Source organism: Hyla sarda, chromosome 8 (assembly GCF_029499605.1).
Source record: "Hyla sarda isolate aHylSar1 chromosome 8, aHylSar1.hap1, whole genome shotgun sequence".
NCBI classification, from domain to species: Eukaryota; Metazoa; Chordata; class Amphibia; order Anura; family Hylidae; genus Hyla; species Hyla sarda.
In genome coordinates, this window is record NC_079196.1 from 18,798,826 (window position 1) to 18,816,318 (window position 17,493).

A 17,493-nucleotide genomic window follows, 5' to 3' on the forward strand; every position below is an offset into this window, starting at 1 on the left:
GTGCAAAATCTAAAAAAATAAAGATTTTGAACCCAATAGTTGTCTTCAACCTGCGGACCACCAGATGTTGAAAAACTACAACTCCCAGCATGCCCGGACAGCCGTTGGCTGTCCGGGCATGCTGGGAGTTGTAGTTTTGCAACATCTGGAGGTCCGCTGATTGAAGACCACTGTATAGGAGGTAATATTCACGGTAATACTATAATACTGCTCCTATATACAAGAATATAACTACTATAATACTGCCCCTATATACAAGAATATAACTACTATAATACTGCCTCCTATATACAAGAATATAACTACTATAATACTGCTCCTATATACAAGAATATAACTACTATAATACTGCCTCCTATATACAATATAACTACTATAATACTGCTCCTATATACAAGAATATAACTACTATAATACTGCTCCTATATACAAGAATATAACTACTATAATACTGCTACTATATACAAGAATATAACTACTATAATACTGCTCCTATATACAAGAATATAACTACTATAATACTGCTCCTATATACAAGAATATAACTACTATAATACTGCTACTATATACAAGAATATAACTACTATAATACTGCTCCTATATACAAGAATATAACTACTATAATACTGCCCCCTATATACAAGAATATAACTACTATAATACTGCCTCCTATATACAAGAATATAACTACTATAATACTGCTCCTATATACAAGAATATAACTACTATAATACTGCAACATAACTACTACAGAATACAGAAAAGAAACAGCCACCAACTCGTATCTCCACTACCAAAGTTATCATCCTCAGCACACAAAAAATGCTCTACCATACAGCCAATACCTCCGGATAAAAAAGATTAATAGTACAGAAGAAGGCTTCATAAAACAAGCTAATGAACTCACCAGCAGATTCCAGGAGCGAGGTTATCCTCCCAGGTTACTAAAAGAAGCTCTGGAGAGAGTGAAAAAGATCCCCCGCAGTGACTTAATCAACAAAAAATAAAAATAAAAAACATGCTACTTCTGCAAAAATGAATAAAGACATTGAAGAGCAAAGATTTGTTTTTTCTTTTCAATATAACCCTGTTGCCAATATCATCAGAAAAGCTCTTCTCAATAATTGGCACATTCTTGAAAGAGATCCTGTCTTACAAAAAGCCGCAATGAAAAAACCGCTGGTCACTTTCCGCAGGAGCGAAAGCCTGAAAAACCAATTAGTCTCCTCCTCTTTCTCCAGCAAAAAACCCGGTGAGAACTGGATGGCGAAAAATGAATTAAAAGGAAACTACAAAAGTGGGACATGTATTCACTGCCCCCAGATGTACAGAGGCGCCTACATAAAATTGGGAAACTGTGACATTTCTATACATGACTTTATTTTCTGCAGATCAGAATGGGTCATATATGCGATCCTATGTCCCTGTAAAAGGTACTACATAGGATCCACCAAACGCTGCCTTTTTTCTAGATTCAGGGAGCACAAACGGTCCCTTAAAACAGGGATCGGCTCAGCCAGACTGATGGAGCATATGAAGGCTCACCACAACAGTGATGAAAAAACACTGATTTTCTGCGGCTTAGAAAAAATAGCCACTGGGGGTACAGCCAGAGAGAAAGTCCTCCGACAGCGAGAGGCACATTGGATCATTAAGACCGATGCCATGGGCATTTTGGGGCTTAATGATCGCAACGAGCTTACAGTATTTCTGTGAGCTCCAGTGTATGATGCCCCGTACACTGACATGAACTGATTCTGTAATCCCTGTGTACATAAAATTCCCCCTTTTTGGATATATTTCACTCCCCCCATATGCACCGCTGGATTTATATTGCATCTTCATTGTTTTTAACAATATTAAAAAAAAAAATTTTTATGTCAATCACGTACCTGAACAGGTAGTACCAGTCTCCTCCTACCGAGGATGACGTCATAGGAGCGCCCAGATAAAGGATGCGCTCGGACAGACACATGTGAGGCCCGAAGAAGCGGTTTTAACCGCGAAACGAGCTCGTAGCTGTCACCGCTCAGCTCCGGCTGCAGCGATCTCTCCGTATCATCTCCCGTACAGCGGCCGGCCGTACATGGACTAACTCAGTGACACAGTGAAGCAGCGCAAGAAGGGTGAGTGCAGAAGCAATTTTTTCTCCTTTTGCTATAACTACTATAATACTGCTCCTATATAAAAGAATATAACTACTATAATACTGCCTCCTATATACAAGAATATAACTACTATAATACTGCCCCCTATATACAAGACTATAACTACTATAATACTGCTCCTATATAAAAGAATATAACTACTATAATACTGCTCCTATATAAAAGAATATAACTACTATAATACTGCCTCCTATATACAAGAATATATCTACTATAATACTGCTCCTATATACAAGAATATAACTACTATAATACTGCTCCTATATACAAGAATATAACTACTATAATACTGCTCCTATATACAAGAATATAACTACTATAATACTGCTCCTATATACAAGAATATAACTACTATAATACTGCTCCTATATACAAGAATATAACTACTATAATACTGCTCCTATATACAAGAATATAACTACTATAATACTGCTCCTATATACAAGAATATAACTACTATAATACTGCTCCTATATACAAGAATATAACTACTATAATACTGCTCCTATATACAAGAATATAACTACTATAATACTGCTCCTATATACAAGAATATAACTACTACAATACTGCTCCTATATACAAGAATATAACTACTATAATACTGCTCCTATATACAAGAATATAATTACTATAATACTGCCCCTATATACAGGAATATGACTACTATAATACTGCTCCTATAATACTGCTCCTATATACAAGAATATAACTACTATAATACTGCCTCCTATATACAAGAATTTAACTACTATAACACTGCTCCTATATACAAGAATATAATTACTATAATACTGCCTCCTATATACAAGAATTTAACTATTATAATACTGCTCCCTATATACAAGAATATAACTACTATAATACTGCTCCTATATACAAGAATATAACTACTATAATACTGCTCCTATATACAAGAATATAACTACTATAATACTGCTCCTATATACAAGAATATAACTACTATAATACTGCTCCTATATACAAGAATATAACTACGATAATACTGCTCCTATATACAAGAATATAACTACTATAATACTGCCTCCTATATACAAGAATTGAACTACTATAATACTGCTCCCTATATACAAGAATATAACTACTATAATACTGCTCCCTATATACAAGAATATAACTACTATAATACTGCTCCTATATACAAGAATATAACTACTATAATACTGTCTCCTATATACAAGAATATAACTACTACAATACTGCCTCCTATATACAAGAATATAACTACTATAATACTGCTCCTATATACAAGAATATAACTACTATAATACTGCCTCCTATATACAAGAATTGAACTACTATAATACTGCTCCCTATATACAAGAATATAACTACTATAATACTGCTCCCTATATACAAGAATATAACTACTATAATACTGCTCCTATATACAAGAATATAACTACTATAATACTGCTCCCTATATACAAGAATATAACTACTATAATACTGCTCCCTATATACAAGAATATAACTACTATAATACTGCTCCTATATACAAGAATATAACTACTATAATACTGCAACATAACTACTACAGAATACAGAAAAGAAACAGCCACCAACTCGTATCTCCACTACCAAAGTTATCATCCTCAGCACACAAAAAATGCTCTACCATACAGCCAATATCTCCGGATAAAAAAGATTAACAGTACAGAAGAAGGTTTCATAAAACAAGCTAATGAACTCACCAGCAGATTCCAGGAGCGAGGTTATCCTCCCAGGTTACTAAAAGAAGCTCTGGAGAGAGTGAAAAAGATCCCCCGCAGTGACTTAATCAACAAAAAATAAAAATAAAAAACATGCTACTTCTGCAAAAATGAATAAAGACATTGAAGAGCAAAGATTTGTTTTTTCCTTCCAATATAACCCTGTTGCCAATATCATCAGAAAAGCTCTTCTCAATAATTGGCACATTCTCGAAAGAGATCCTGTCTTACAAAAAGCCGCAATGAAAAAACCGCTGGTCACTTTCCGCAGGAGCGAAAGCCTGAAAAACCAATTAGTCTCCTCCTCTTTCTCCAGCAAAAAACCCGGTGAGAACTGGATGGCGAAAAATGAATTAAAAGGAAACTACAAAAGTGGGACATGTATTCACTGCCCCCAGATGTACAGAGGCGCCTACATAAAATTGGGTAACTGTGACATCTCTATACATGACTTTATTTTCTGCAGATCTGAATGGGTCATATATGCGATCCTATGTCCCTGTAAAAGGTACTACATAGGATCCACCAAACGCTGCCTTTTTTCAAGATTCACTGAACACAAACGGTCCCTAAAAACAGGGATCGGCTCAGCCAGACTGATGGAGCATATGAAGGCTCACCACAACAGTGATGAAAAAACACTGATTTTCTGCGGCTTAGAAAAAATAGCCACTGGGGGTACAGCCAGAGAGAAAGTCCTCCGACAGCGAGAGGCACATTGGATCATCAAGACCGATGCCATGGGCATTTTGGGGCTTAATGATCGCAATGAGCTTACAGTATTTCTGTGAGCTCCAGTGTATGATGCCCCGTACACTGACATGAACTGATTCTGTAATCCCTGTGTACATAAAATTCCCCCTTTTTGGATATATTTCACTCCCCCCATATGCACCGCTGGATTTATATTGCATCTTCATTGTTTTTAACTATATTAAAAAAAAAATTTTTAATGTCAATCACGTACCTGAACAGGTAGTACCAGTCTCCTCCTACCGAGGATGACGTCATAGGAGCGCCCAGATAAAGGATGCGCTCGGACAGACACATGTGAGGCCCGAAGAAGCGGTTTTAACCGCGAAACGAGCTCGTAGCTGTCACCGCTCAGCTCCGGCTGCAGCGATCTCTCCGTATCATCTCCCGTACAGCGGCCGGCCGTACATGGACTAACTCAGTGACACAGTGAAGCAGCGCAAGAAGGGTGAGTGCAGAAGCAATTTTTTCTCCTTTTGCTATAACTACTATAATACTGCTCCTATATAAAAGAATATAACTACTATAATACTGCTCCTATATAAAAGAATATAACTACTATAATACTGCCTCCTATATACAAGAATATAACTACTATAATACTGCCCCCTATATACAAGACTATAACTACTATAATACTGCTCCTATATAAAAGAATATAACTACTATAATACTGCTCCTATATAAAAGAATATAACTACTATAATACTGCCTCCTATATACAAGAATATATCTACTATAATACTGCTCCTATATACAAGAATATAACTACTATAATACTGCTCCTATATACAAGAATATAACTACTATAATACTGCTCCTATATACAAGAATATAACTACTATAATACTGCTCCTATATACAAGAATATAACTACTACAATACTGCTCCTATATACAAGAATATAACTACTATAATACTGCTCCTATATACAAGAATATAATTACTATAATACTGCCCCTATATACAGGAATATGACTACTATAATACTGCTCCTATAATACTGCTCCTATATACAAGAATATAACTACTATAATACTGCCTCCTATATACAAGAATTTAACTACTATAACACTGCTCCTATATACAAGAATATAATTACTATAATACTGCCTCCTATATACAAGAATTTAACTATTATAATACTGCTCCCTATATACAAGAATATAACTACTATAATACTGCTCCTATATACAAGAATATAACTACTATAATACTGCTCCTATATACAAGAATATAACTACTATAATACTGCTCCTATATGCAAGAATATAACTACTATAATACTGCTCCTTTATACAAGAATTTAATACTATAATACTGCTCCTATATACAAGAATATAACTACGATAATACTGCTCCTATATACAAGAATATAACTACTATAATACTGCCTCCTATATACAAGAATTGAACTACTATAATACTGCTCCCTATATACAAGAATATAACTACTATAATACTGCTCCCTATATACAAGAATATAACTACTATAATACTGCTCCTATATACAAGAATATAACTACTATAATACTGTCTCCTATATACAAGAATATAACTACTACAATACTGCCTCCTATATACAAGAATATAACTACTATAATACTGCTCCTATATACAAGAATATAACTACTATAATACTGCTCCTATATACAAGAATATAACTACTATAATACTGCCTCCTATATATAAGAATTTAACTACTATAATACTGCTCCTATATTCAAGAATATAACTACTATAATATTGCTCCTATATACAAGAATATAACTACTATAATACTGCTCCTATATACAAGAATATAATTACTATAATACTGCCCCTATATACAGGAATATGACTACTATAATACTGCTCCTATAATACTGCTCCTATATACAAGAATATAACTACTATAATACTGCCTCCTATATACAAGAATTTAACTACTATAACACTGCTCCTATATACAAGAATATAATTACTATAATACTGCCTCCTATATACAAGAATTTAACTATTATAATACTGCTCCCTATATACAAGAATATAACTACTATAATACTGCTCCTATATACAAGAATATAACTACTATAATACTGCTCCTATATACAAGAATATAACTACTATAATACTGCTCCTATATGCAAGAATATAACTACTATAATACTGCTCCTTTATACAAGAATTTAATACTATAATACTGCTCCTATATACAAGAATATAACTACGATAATACTGCTCCTATATACAAGAATATAACTACTATAATACTGCCTCCTATATACAAGAATTGAACTACTATAATACTGCTCCCTATATACAAGAATATAACTACTATAACACTGCTCCCTATATACAAGAATATAACTACTATAATACTGCTCCTATATACAAGAATATAACTACTATAATACTGTCTCCTATATACAAGAATATAACTACTACAATACTGCCTCCTATATACAAGAATATAACTACTATAATACTGCTCCTATATACAAGAATATAACTACTATAATACTGCTCCTATATACAAGAATATAACTACTATAATACTGCCTCCTATATATAAGAATTTAACTACTATAATACTGCTCCTATATTCAAGAATATAACTACTATAATATTGCTCCTATATACAAGAATATAACTACTATAATACTGCCTCCCATATACAAGAATGTAACTATTATAATACTGCTCCCTATATACAAGAATATAACTACTATAATACTGCTCCTATATGCAAGAATATAACTACTATAATACTGCTCCTTTATACAAGAATTTAATACTATAATACTGCTCCTATATACAAGAATATAACTACTATAATACTGCTCCTATATACAAGAATATAGCTACTATAATACTGCCTCCTATATACAAGAATTTAACTACTATAATACTGCTCCTATATACAAGAATTTAACTACTATAATACTGCTCCTATATACAAGAATATAACTACTATAATACTGCCCCTATATACAAGAATATAACTACTATAATACTGCTCCTATATACAAGAATATAACTACTATAATACTGCTCCTATATACAAGAATATAACTACTATAATACTGCTCCTATGTACAAGAATATAACTACTCTAATACTGCTCCTATATACAAGAATATAACTACTATAATACTGCTCCTATATACAAGAATATAACTACTATAATTCTGCCCCTATATACAAGAATATAACTACTATAATACTGCTCCTATGTAGAAGAATATAACTACTATAATACTGCTCCTATATACAAGAATATAACTACTATAATACTGCTCCTATATACAAGAATATAACTACTATAATTCTGCCCCTATATACAAGAATATAACTACTATAATACTGCCCCCTATATACAAGAATATAACTACTATAATACTGCCCCCTATATACAAGAATATAACTACTATAATACTGCTCCTTTTAGGGATCGACCGATTATCGGTTTGGTCGATATTATCGGGCGATAATCACGATTTTGGGCATTATCGGTACCGGCAATTACCTTGCCGATAAGTCGATAATGCCCCACCCCCCACCGCACCGCGACCCCCCCCCCCCCCCCGACCTGCCGCACCGCAACCGCCCCCCCGACCCGCCGCACCGCGCCGCACCCCCCACCGCACCGCCCCGGCCCCATTGCATCCCCCATCCCCGGTTTTATTATTACCTGTTCCCGGGGCCCACGCTACTTCTGGCTCCTGCTCCATCCTGCGTTACGCTGTGCGCAATGAGGAGTGACATGCGCGACGTGACGTCACCGTCAGTGCGCGCAGTGACAGCTCAGGAGGACGCCACCGGAGCCAGATGTAGAGTGGACCCTGGGAACAGGTAATTATAAAACCGGGGATGGGGGAGGCAATGGGGCCGGGGCGGTGGGGGGTGCGACGCAACGGTTGGGGGCGCGGAGCGGTGCGGCAGTGGGGGGAGCGGTGCGGGGGGTGGCGGTGATAGGACTCAGGATCCCCGGACAGGCAGGGGGAGAGTAGCGGGTGGCGGTGGTGGCGGTCTATGGCACCGCAAAAGCCACTGCAGTGCATTGATTTAAAGCACCCGCTTTAAATCAATGATCTGCAGCGGTGTCGAGGGGGGGGATAAATAGCCGATAACTTATACCAGAATATCGGTATAAATTAGCGGCTATCGGCCCTAAAAAAAACGATATCGGTCGATCCCTAGCTCCTATATACAAGAATATAACTCCTATAATACTGCTCCTATATACAAGAATATAACTACTATAATACTGCTCCTATGTACAGGAATATAACTACTATAATACTGCTCCTATATACAAGAATATAACTACTATAATACTGCTCCTATATACAAGAATATAACCACTATAATACTGCTTCCTATATACAAGAATATAACTACTATAATACTGCTCCTATATACAAGAATATAACTACTATAATACTGCTCCTATATACAAGAATATAACTACTATAATACTGCTCCTATATACAAGAATATAACTGCTATAATACTGCCTCCTATATACAAGAATATATCTACTATAATACTGCTCCTATATACAAGAATATAACTACTATAATACTGCTCCTATATACAAGAATATAACTACTATAATACTGCTCCCATATACAAGAATATAACTACTATAATACTGCTCCCTATATACAAGAATATAACTACTATAATACTGCTCCTATATACAAGAATATAACTACTATAATACTGCTCCTATATACAAGAATATAACTACTATAATACTGCTCCTATATACAAGAATATAACTACTATAATACTGCTCCTATATACAAGAATATAACTACTATAATACTGCTATATACAAGAATATAACTACTATAATACTGCTATATACAAGAATATAACTACTATAATACTGCTCTATATACAAGAATATAACTACTATAATACTGCTCCTATATTCAAGAATATAACTACTATAATACTGCTCCTATATAAAAGAATATAACTACTATAATACTGCTCCTATATACAAGAATATAACTACTATAATACTGCTCCTATATACAAGAATATAACTACTATAATACTGCTCCTATATACAAGAATATAACTACTATAATACTGCTCCTATATACAAGAATATAACTACTATAATACTGCTCCTATATACAAGAATATAACTACTATAATACTGCTCCTATATACAAGAATATAGCTACTATAATACTGCTCCTATATACAAGAATATAACTACTATAATACTGCTCCTATATAAAAGAATATAACTACTATAATACTGCTCCTATATACAAGAATATAACTACTATAATACTGCTCCTATATACAAGAATATAACTACTATAATACTGCTCCTATATACAAGAATATAACTACTATAATACTGCTCCTATATACAAGAATATAACTACTATAATACTGCTCCTATATACAAGAATATAGCTACTATAATACTGCTCCTATATACATGAATATAACTGATATAATAGTATGAATGTTCCTCAGGTTTTGCACCACTCATGTTCTGGTTCCTGATACATTAGCCGTCCCGCCATGTCGTCTTTTTTTCCGTGGTAATAAATCTGACAGGTTATGAGCTGCTGAAAGATCTTAACTTACTCCATGGAACGTCCTTCGAGAAGATTTCTATCTCACATTTCGTATCTGTAACTATCACCCTATTGGTAGGTGAACGGCTCCCTCTAGTGTACAAAACTAGAATGTGGCTGTTGGCTAAAAGGAGTTTTCCCACCAATAACACTTATCTCTTATTCACAGAATAGGATATAAGTGTGAGATCCCAGGGGTCTGACCACTGGAACCCTCCGTAATCTCGAGAATGGGGGTCCTAAGTCTCCTGTTAGAAGGGAGTGGCGGTTATTTGTGGTGTCCCGGTACAGGACTTGGTCCTGTCCCTTCGTCTTGAGTCCCCTCAGCCAGAGTCCCTCCATGCTAATGGGCTCTCCTGGAGGGCTAACCCCTAGTCGCCTCTTAATATGGTAATATTTAATGTATATATTTATATATTTAATTAATCTAGGATACCTCTGTATAGGTTTAAGGACCTTTGGGTCATGTGATATACCCAGAGTTCCATGGGTCAGGACTGACCGGTTTGGCTACCCAATGAGCTTTGTCCCGCCCTCTTATTATGTAAGGGGCTGCTGCCACTAAATTCTCTCTCTTCCTGCCGGATTATCAGAGAAAGCGCATCTCATATCTCATCATCAATTCAAGCTAGGCCTGAAGCCTTATCTTCCGCAGCCACTAAACCGTGAGTTATCCAACTCAAAACTACTAAAATCCTGTGTGACTACTGCAACTCAATTATCCTAAAATCAGTAGGACAGTGGCTAGCAATCATAGCTCATTGATATCTAAGAAGTCCCAGCAAACCTGTGAGGAACCTGTAACACGGTCCTCTCCTAAAGACTGTTCTGTTTCCTGCAGTTGCATAAAATATGCAGTAAAGTTTATTCCGGTTTTCATCAATATCTGCTGTGGACATTCAATTATTTCTCCCTAACGTTTCTGGGACGGTTGGCGGTAGGACCATTACCCTAAGGAAACCTCACCCTGGCGTCACGACAACATAGGGTTAATAGAAATACCCTACACTACCACTCCGCAACAACCCCATTGCATCCTTCCACCCTGGCACCACACATTCTTCAGCAAGGCCATAGAATGAAGCTGCAATGCGAGTGCGTGACTCCCTCTCCGGAAGGCTTCGGTCCCCCAATTTCGAGATTGCGTGGTCAATACCGTTTGCTTGGACCTCTCACAATCATACACTTATGCTTAATCCAAGTATTTACGAACCAGGGTGCCTCCAGCTGTGGCAAAGGCTGTCCAGGCATGCTGGGAGTTGTAGTTCTTCCACAGCTGGAAGCACCCTGGTTGGGAAACACTGCCTTATCCTGTGAATATTGAGACACCCCTATAAGATCTTTACAATCATCATCATCGGCACTACAATGAATGGTAACACCTCTACATAGATAACACAGGCTCCACCGTTCACAATAGGTGACAGTCACAGCTCCCCTGCTCCCCCTACCTGCATAATGAGCATGCCCACAACACTCTCCTATAGAGGTCAAAAAAATCTACTTCAGATTACAGTCTACAATGGACCATGTGGCTGCTGTAAAGCGAATCTCTGAACTGCTGCTTACAGAGCGGAGTGGCAGCTCGGGCAAGATGGTGGCCTCAGTAATTATGGATAAATGAATAGTTAAAAAAATATTATAATATTATCTGGTTCTCATTTGTTTAAAAAAAAAATCTCTTAAACTTACCATCACTAGTCCTACAGCGTTATTTGTTTTATTCTAGTACGGCTACATGCTTGCATTTCATTACTGTAACTGAGTCACGTGATCATCAGTCTGGCCCACTGTCATAAGTCAGAAGATGTCAGTCCTGGGTCAACTGACTTAACTACAGGATGACTTCATAACCTATCAGATTCCTCCCCCTTCAGCTCTATCTGTATACTGCTGCTGCTGTTATCTCTATCGGATAGGGACATAAAGTAGTTATACACCTCTCCTCCAGCTCTATCTGTATACTGCTGCTGCTATCTCTATAGGATCAGGATATATAGTAGTTATACACTTCTCATCCAGCTCTATCTGTATACTGCTGCTGCTATCTCTATGGGATCAGGATATATAGTAGTTATACACTTCTCATCCAGCTCTATCTGTATACTACTGCTGTTATCTCTATGGGATCAGGATGTACAGTAGTTATACACCTCCCCTACCGCTCTATCTGTATACTGCTGCTGCTGTTATCTCTATCGGATAGGGACATAAAGTAGTTATACACCTCTCCTCCAGCTCTATCTGTATACTGCTGCTATCTCTATGGGATCAGGATATATAGTAGTTATACACTTCTCCTCCAGCTCTATCTGTATACTGCTGCTGTCTCTATGGGATCAGGATGTACAGTAGTTATACACCTCCCCTACCGCTCTATCTGTATACTGCTGCTGTTTTTATGGGATTAATGTATACAGTGGTCCCTCAACACACGATGGTAATTTGTTCCATCGTTACCTGAATCCATCATATGCTGAGGGATCCGTGTAATAGTGATATAAAATGTTATACTCACGTGTCCCCGCCGCTCCGGACCATCACCGCTGCCCTGGATCACTGCGTCACTGTCATCACGTCCCTGGGGGGTCCTCGCACGCCGCTCCTATTGGATGACAGGAAGGCGGCTATCTGCGCTGCCGGATAGCCGTTTATGCGATGGCCCCGATGTACAAAAGCATCGTATGTTGAAATGATCGTATGTCGGGGGATTACTGTATAGCAGTTATACATGTGATTTTTCTGAAATAGCAGGAAATGGCACTATTTTACAGAGATTGCACAAATCGCAATAAAAGTGCATACTTTGTACATGAATTTTGGAAAATTGCAGTAAAAACATGGTCAAAATATTGTAAAAAATAAAAAAGCTACAAAAAAATTCTGTGAAAACGTAACATGTGAACGTATCCTGAAGACTTCAAATCTTTATTTAACACCTCAGTTGTGATTATTGGTCACGCCCCCTCCCATAGACTTGCATTGAGGGGACCGGCGTGACGTCACACGTGGGCGGAGTCCTGACGTCACAGACTTCCGTTCCCGAAGTCGCGACTCAGACCCTTCAGAGGTTCTGGTGAGAACACAGGTGGGTGCCGCAAGCAATAATGCGGGGGTCCCCAGCGGTGGGACCCCCGCGATCAGACATCTTATTCCCTATGCTTTGGATAGGGGATAAGATGTCTAGGGTAGGAGTACCCCTTTAAGAGTCTCAGCTGCTTGAGTCTAGACAGGCAATCTAGTGATCATCACCGGCTCCACATCCTCTCTCTGCAAAGCAAGAGAATTAATGTGAAATGTAGGCTTCATTAGGTTAGGAAATTGGACCTAGTATGGCTGAAAACTCATGCCTGCCACATCTGCTAAAACAGGGAAGCCCAAGACATACTCAAAAACCCAGGGCCGCTGTGAGGTGAGATTTCCTCACACCGCCATCAGGGGGTACAGCCAGTAAGGGGCCCCAGCTGCACCCCCCTTCAGTATCCACGGTACAGGAGCAGGAGGCCACAGATACCACAGACATTATGTCCTACCTGTAATATCAGCGCAGGGGCCGAGCTGACTGACCGGTACAAGAGCAGAGAGGACGCCCCGCCCCTCCCCTCACACTATTGGTGGAGCAGGGTCACATGATTTGGTTTTCCTTCTCCAAGACCCTGACACTCGGTTACCACTGGTAATTGGAAGACTTCCCATGCCTAAGGAAGATCCATCAATCATAGTGAGGTACTTTGTGGGGAGAGGGGGGGGGGGGGGGGGGGAGTTTGTAATTTGGGGATTGGTAGGAGATAAATAGGCAATATCTCATGCAACAGCTGGAGGCACCTTGCTTGAAAAACAGTGATATAGTGACTATTTACCTCCATCTCATTGTTTCTCAACCAGGGTGCCTCCAGCTGTTGCAAAACTACAACTCCCAGCATGTCTTTGGCTGTGTGGGCATGCTGGGAGTTGTAGTTTTGTAACAGCTGGAGGCACCCTATTTGGGAAACACTTTAATATCTATCTATATATTTATCTATCATCTGTCTTTCTCATATCTATTTATCTCTCTCTCTCTTTCCCCCAATAGGGCCCCTACTCACTATCTATCTATCTATGTATCTCATATTTATCTATCTCATATCTATCTATCTCATATCTATCTATCTCATATCTATCTATCTCATATCTATCTATCTCAAATCTATCTATCTATCTATCTATCTCATATTTATCTATCTCATATCTATCTATCTCATATCTATCTATCTCATATCTATCTATCTCATATCTATCTATCTATCTCATATCTATCTCATATCTATCTATCTATCTATCTCATATCTATCTATCTATCTATATCATATCTATCTATCTATCTCATATCTATCTATCTATCTCATATCTATCTATCTCATATCTACCTATCTATCTCATATCTATCTATCTATCTATCTATCTCATATCTATCTATCTATCTATCTATCTCATATCTATCTCATATCTATCTCATATCTATCTATCTATCTCATATCTATCTATCTATCTATCTCCTATCTATCTCCTATCTATCTATCTCATATCTATCTATCTCATATCTATCTATCTATCTCATATCTATCTATCTCATATCTATCTTGTATCTATCTATCTCATATCTTTCTATCTATCTATCTATCTCATATCTATCTATCTATCTCATATCTATCTCATATCTATCTATCTCATATCTATCTATCTCATATCTATCTCATATCTATCTCATATCTATCTATCTCATATCTATCTATCTATCTATCTATCTCATATCTATCTATCTATCTATCTCATATCTATCTATCTCATAGCTATCTCATATCTATCTATCTATTTATCTATCTCATATCTATCTCATATCTATCTATCTCATATCTATCTATCTATCTATCTATCTATCTCATATCTCTCTATCTATCTCATATCTATCTATCTATCTCATATCTATCTTATATCTATCTATCTATTTATCTATCTAATATCTATCTATCTCATATCTATCTCTCTCATATCTCTCTATCTATCTCATATATATCTATCTCATATCTATCTATCATTTCGAAAGGGGGGGAAGGCCATGAGCCGTGTAAGGGGCCCCATAAATTGTGATGGCAGCCCTGCAAAAACCTCTACATTATTCTCTGTAGCCTATGCTACACTATATAAGCAAACAGTCCTGGAATGCTTCTTAAGGTCTGTGGAGTGAGGGGGGGGGGGGGGGGGGGTATGAGGCTTCTCAGTGGAATGCAATAGTATAGGACAGTGGTCTTCAACTTGCGGACCTCCAGATGTTTCAAAACTACAACTCCCAGCATGCCCGGACAGCCGTTGGCTGTCCGGACATGCTGGGAGTTGTAGTTTTGCAACATCTGCAGGTCCGCAGGTTGGAGACCACTGGTATAGGACAACCCCTGCGCCTCTCTAAGATGGCGGCACTGCACCCTCCGCACCCCCTACAGCTCTGCATTTGCTCTTCCAGTATTCAGTGCATTATATCAACTGGTGCCAGAAAGTTAAACAGATTTGTAAATTACTTCTATTAACAAATCTTAATCCTTCCAGTACTTATTAGCTGCTGAATAGAACACAGTGCTCTCTGCTGACATCTCTGTCCATTTTAGGAACTGTCCAGAGCAGCATATGTTTGCTATGGGGATTTTCTCCTACTCTGGACAGTTCTTAAAATGGACAGAGATGTCAGCAGAGAGCACTGTGGTCATGATGTCAGCAGAGAGCTCTGTGTTCCAAGAAGAAAATAATTTCCTCTGTAATATTCAGCAGCTAATAAGTACTGGAAGGATTAAGAATTTTTAATAGAAGGGATTTACAAATCTGTTTAACTTTCTGGCACCAGTTTATAAAAAAAAAAAATTTCCACCGGAGTACCCCTTTTATGTTCAGGATATATACCACTATCTGTGATTAAGACGTGAGGGATCAGTCACCTAATCCACTTCCCCCTGGAGCTGCTGAGTGCGCCATAATGTGCTCTGCTAGGATTTATAGCAAGCAGCCGCTGATCTACTGACTCAGTGGAACTCATCAGTGTTACATTGTATGGCGTTCCAAGGTTTAGGAGTTGAAGGGTTAAAGGAGTAGTCCAGTGGTGACCCAGTGTTGAACAACTTATCCCCTATCCTAAGGATAGTTGATAAGTTTGAGATCAAGGGGGGTCCGACCGCTGGGGCCCCCAGCGATCTCCTGTACGGAGCCCCGACAGCCCGCGGGAAGGGGGCGTGTCGACCTCTGCACGAAGCGGCGGCCGACACGCCCCCTCAATACAACTCTATGGCAGAGCCGGAGCGCTGCATTTGTTTAGTTTTCTAACCTTTTGGTGCTACCAGGACTTTAATTACTTGTGAAGGGTTAAAGGAGTAGTCTGGTGGTGAACAACTTATCCCCTATCCTAAGTATAGGGGATAAGTTGCAGATCCCGGGAGGTCCGACCTCTGGAGCCCCGCGGTATCTCCTGTACGGGGCCCCGACAGCCCGCGGGAAGGGGGCGTGTCGACCACCGCACCGGCCGACACGCCACCTCAATACAACTCTATGGCAGAGCCGGAGCGCTGCCTTCGGCAATCTCCGGCTCTGCCATAGAGATGTATTGAGGGGGCGTGTTGGCCGCCGCTTCCTGCGGAGGTCGACACCCGCTATCTGGCCGGAGAGCCTGGCCCCCGTACAGAGAGATCGTAGGGGGCCCCAGCGGTCGGACCCCCCGCGATCTCAAACTTATCCCCTATCCTTAGGATAGGGGATAAGTTTTTCACCACTGGACTACCCCTTTAAGTGACTGGATAATACCACCACACTGTTACTGCATAAAACACACTATACACACCATTATTGCCATGATACAGTGACCATAGATAGGTCCTCCTCTTTGGTAGTTAGGTTACCTCAGGAAGCTGCTTGGTCTTCCCAGTAGAAAGGTAGGTCCTGTCAGTAGGTAGGTCATTTAAAGGGGTACTCCGGCCCTAAGACATCTTATCCCCTATCCAAAGGATAGGGAATAAGATGTCTGATCGTGGGGGGCCCGCCGCTGGGACCCCCCGCGATCTCCCTGCAGCACCCGCATTCTATGCGGAGGTTTCCGAAACTGGAGATGCAGCACCCGCATAAAATGCGGGTGCTGCAGGGAGATCGCGGGGGGTCCCAGCGGCGGGCCCCCCACGATCAGACATCTTATCCCCTATCCTTTGGATAGGGGATAAAATGTTTTTGAACGGAATA

The 17,493-nt window shown here is 38.7% G+C and overlaps 1 protein-coding gene across 1 annotated transcript in view; it reads right to left on the reverse strand.

Annotated features, from left to right (window-relative positions):
• Positions 1-13,828, reverse strand: part of SPEG (striated muscle enriched protein kinase) — a 374,397-nt gene extending 360,569 nt beyond the window's left edge. Inside the window, exons 1-2 of the mRNA XM_056537025.1 lie at positions 13,779-13,828; positions 12,764-12,987 (exon numbers count right to left, since the gene is read on the reverse strand). Coding sequence (XP_056393000.1) covers positions 12,764-12,786 — 23 coding nt within the window. The 5' untranslated portion in view covers positions 12,787-12,987; positions 13,779-13,828. The remainder of the gene's footprint in view (positions 1-12,763; positions 12,988-13,778) is intronic.
• Positions 13,829-17,493: the final 3,665 nt, after the last annotated feature.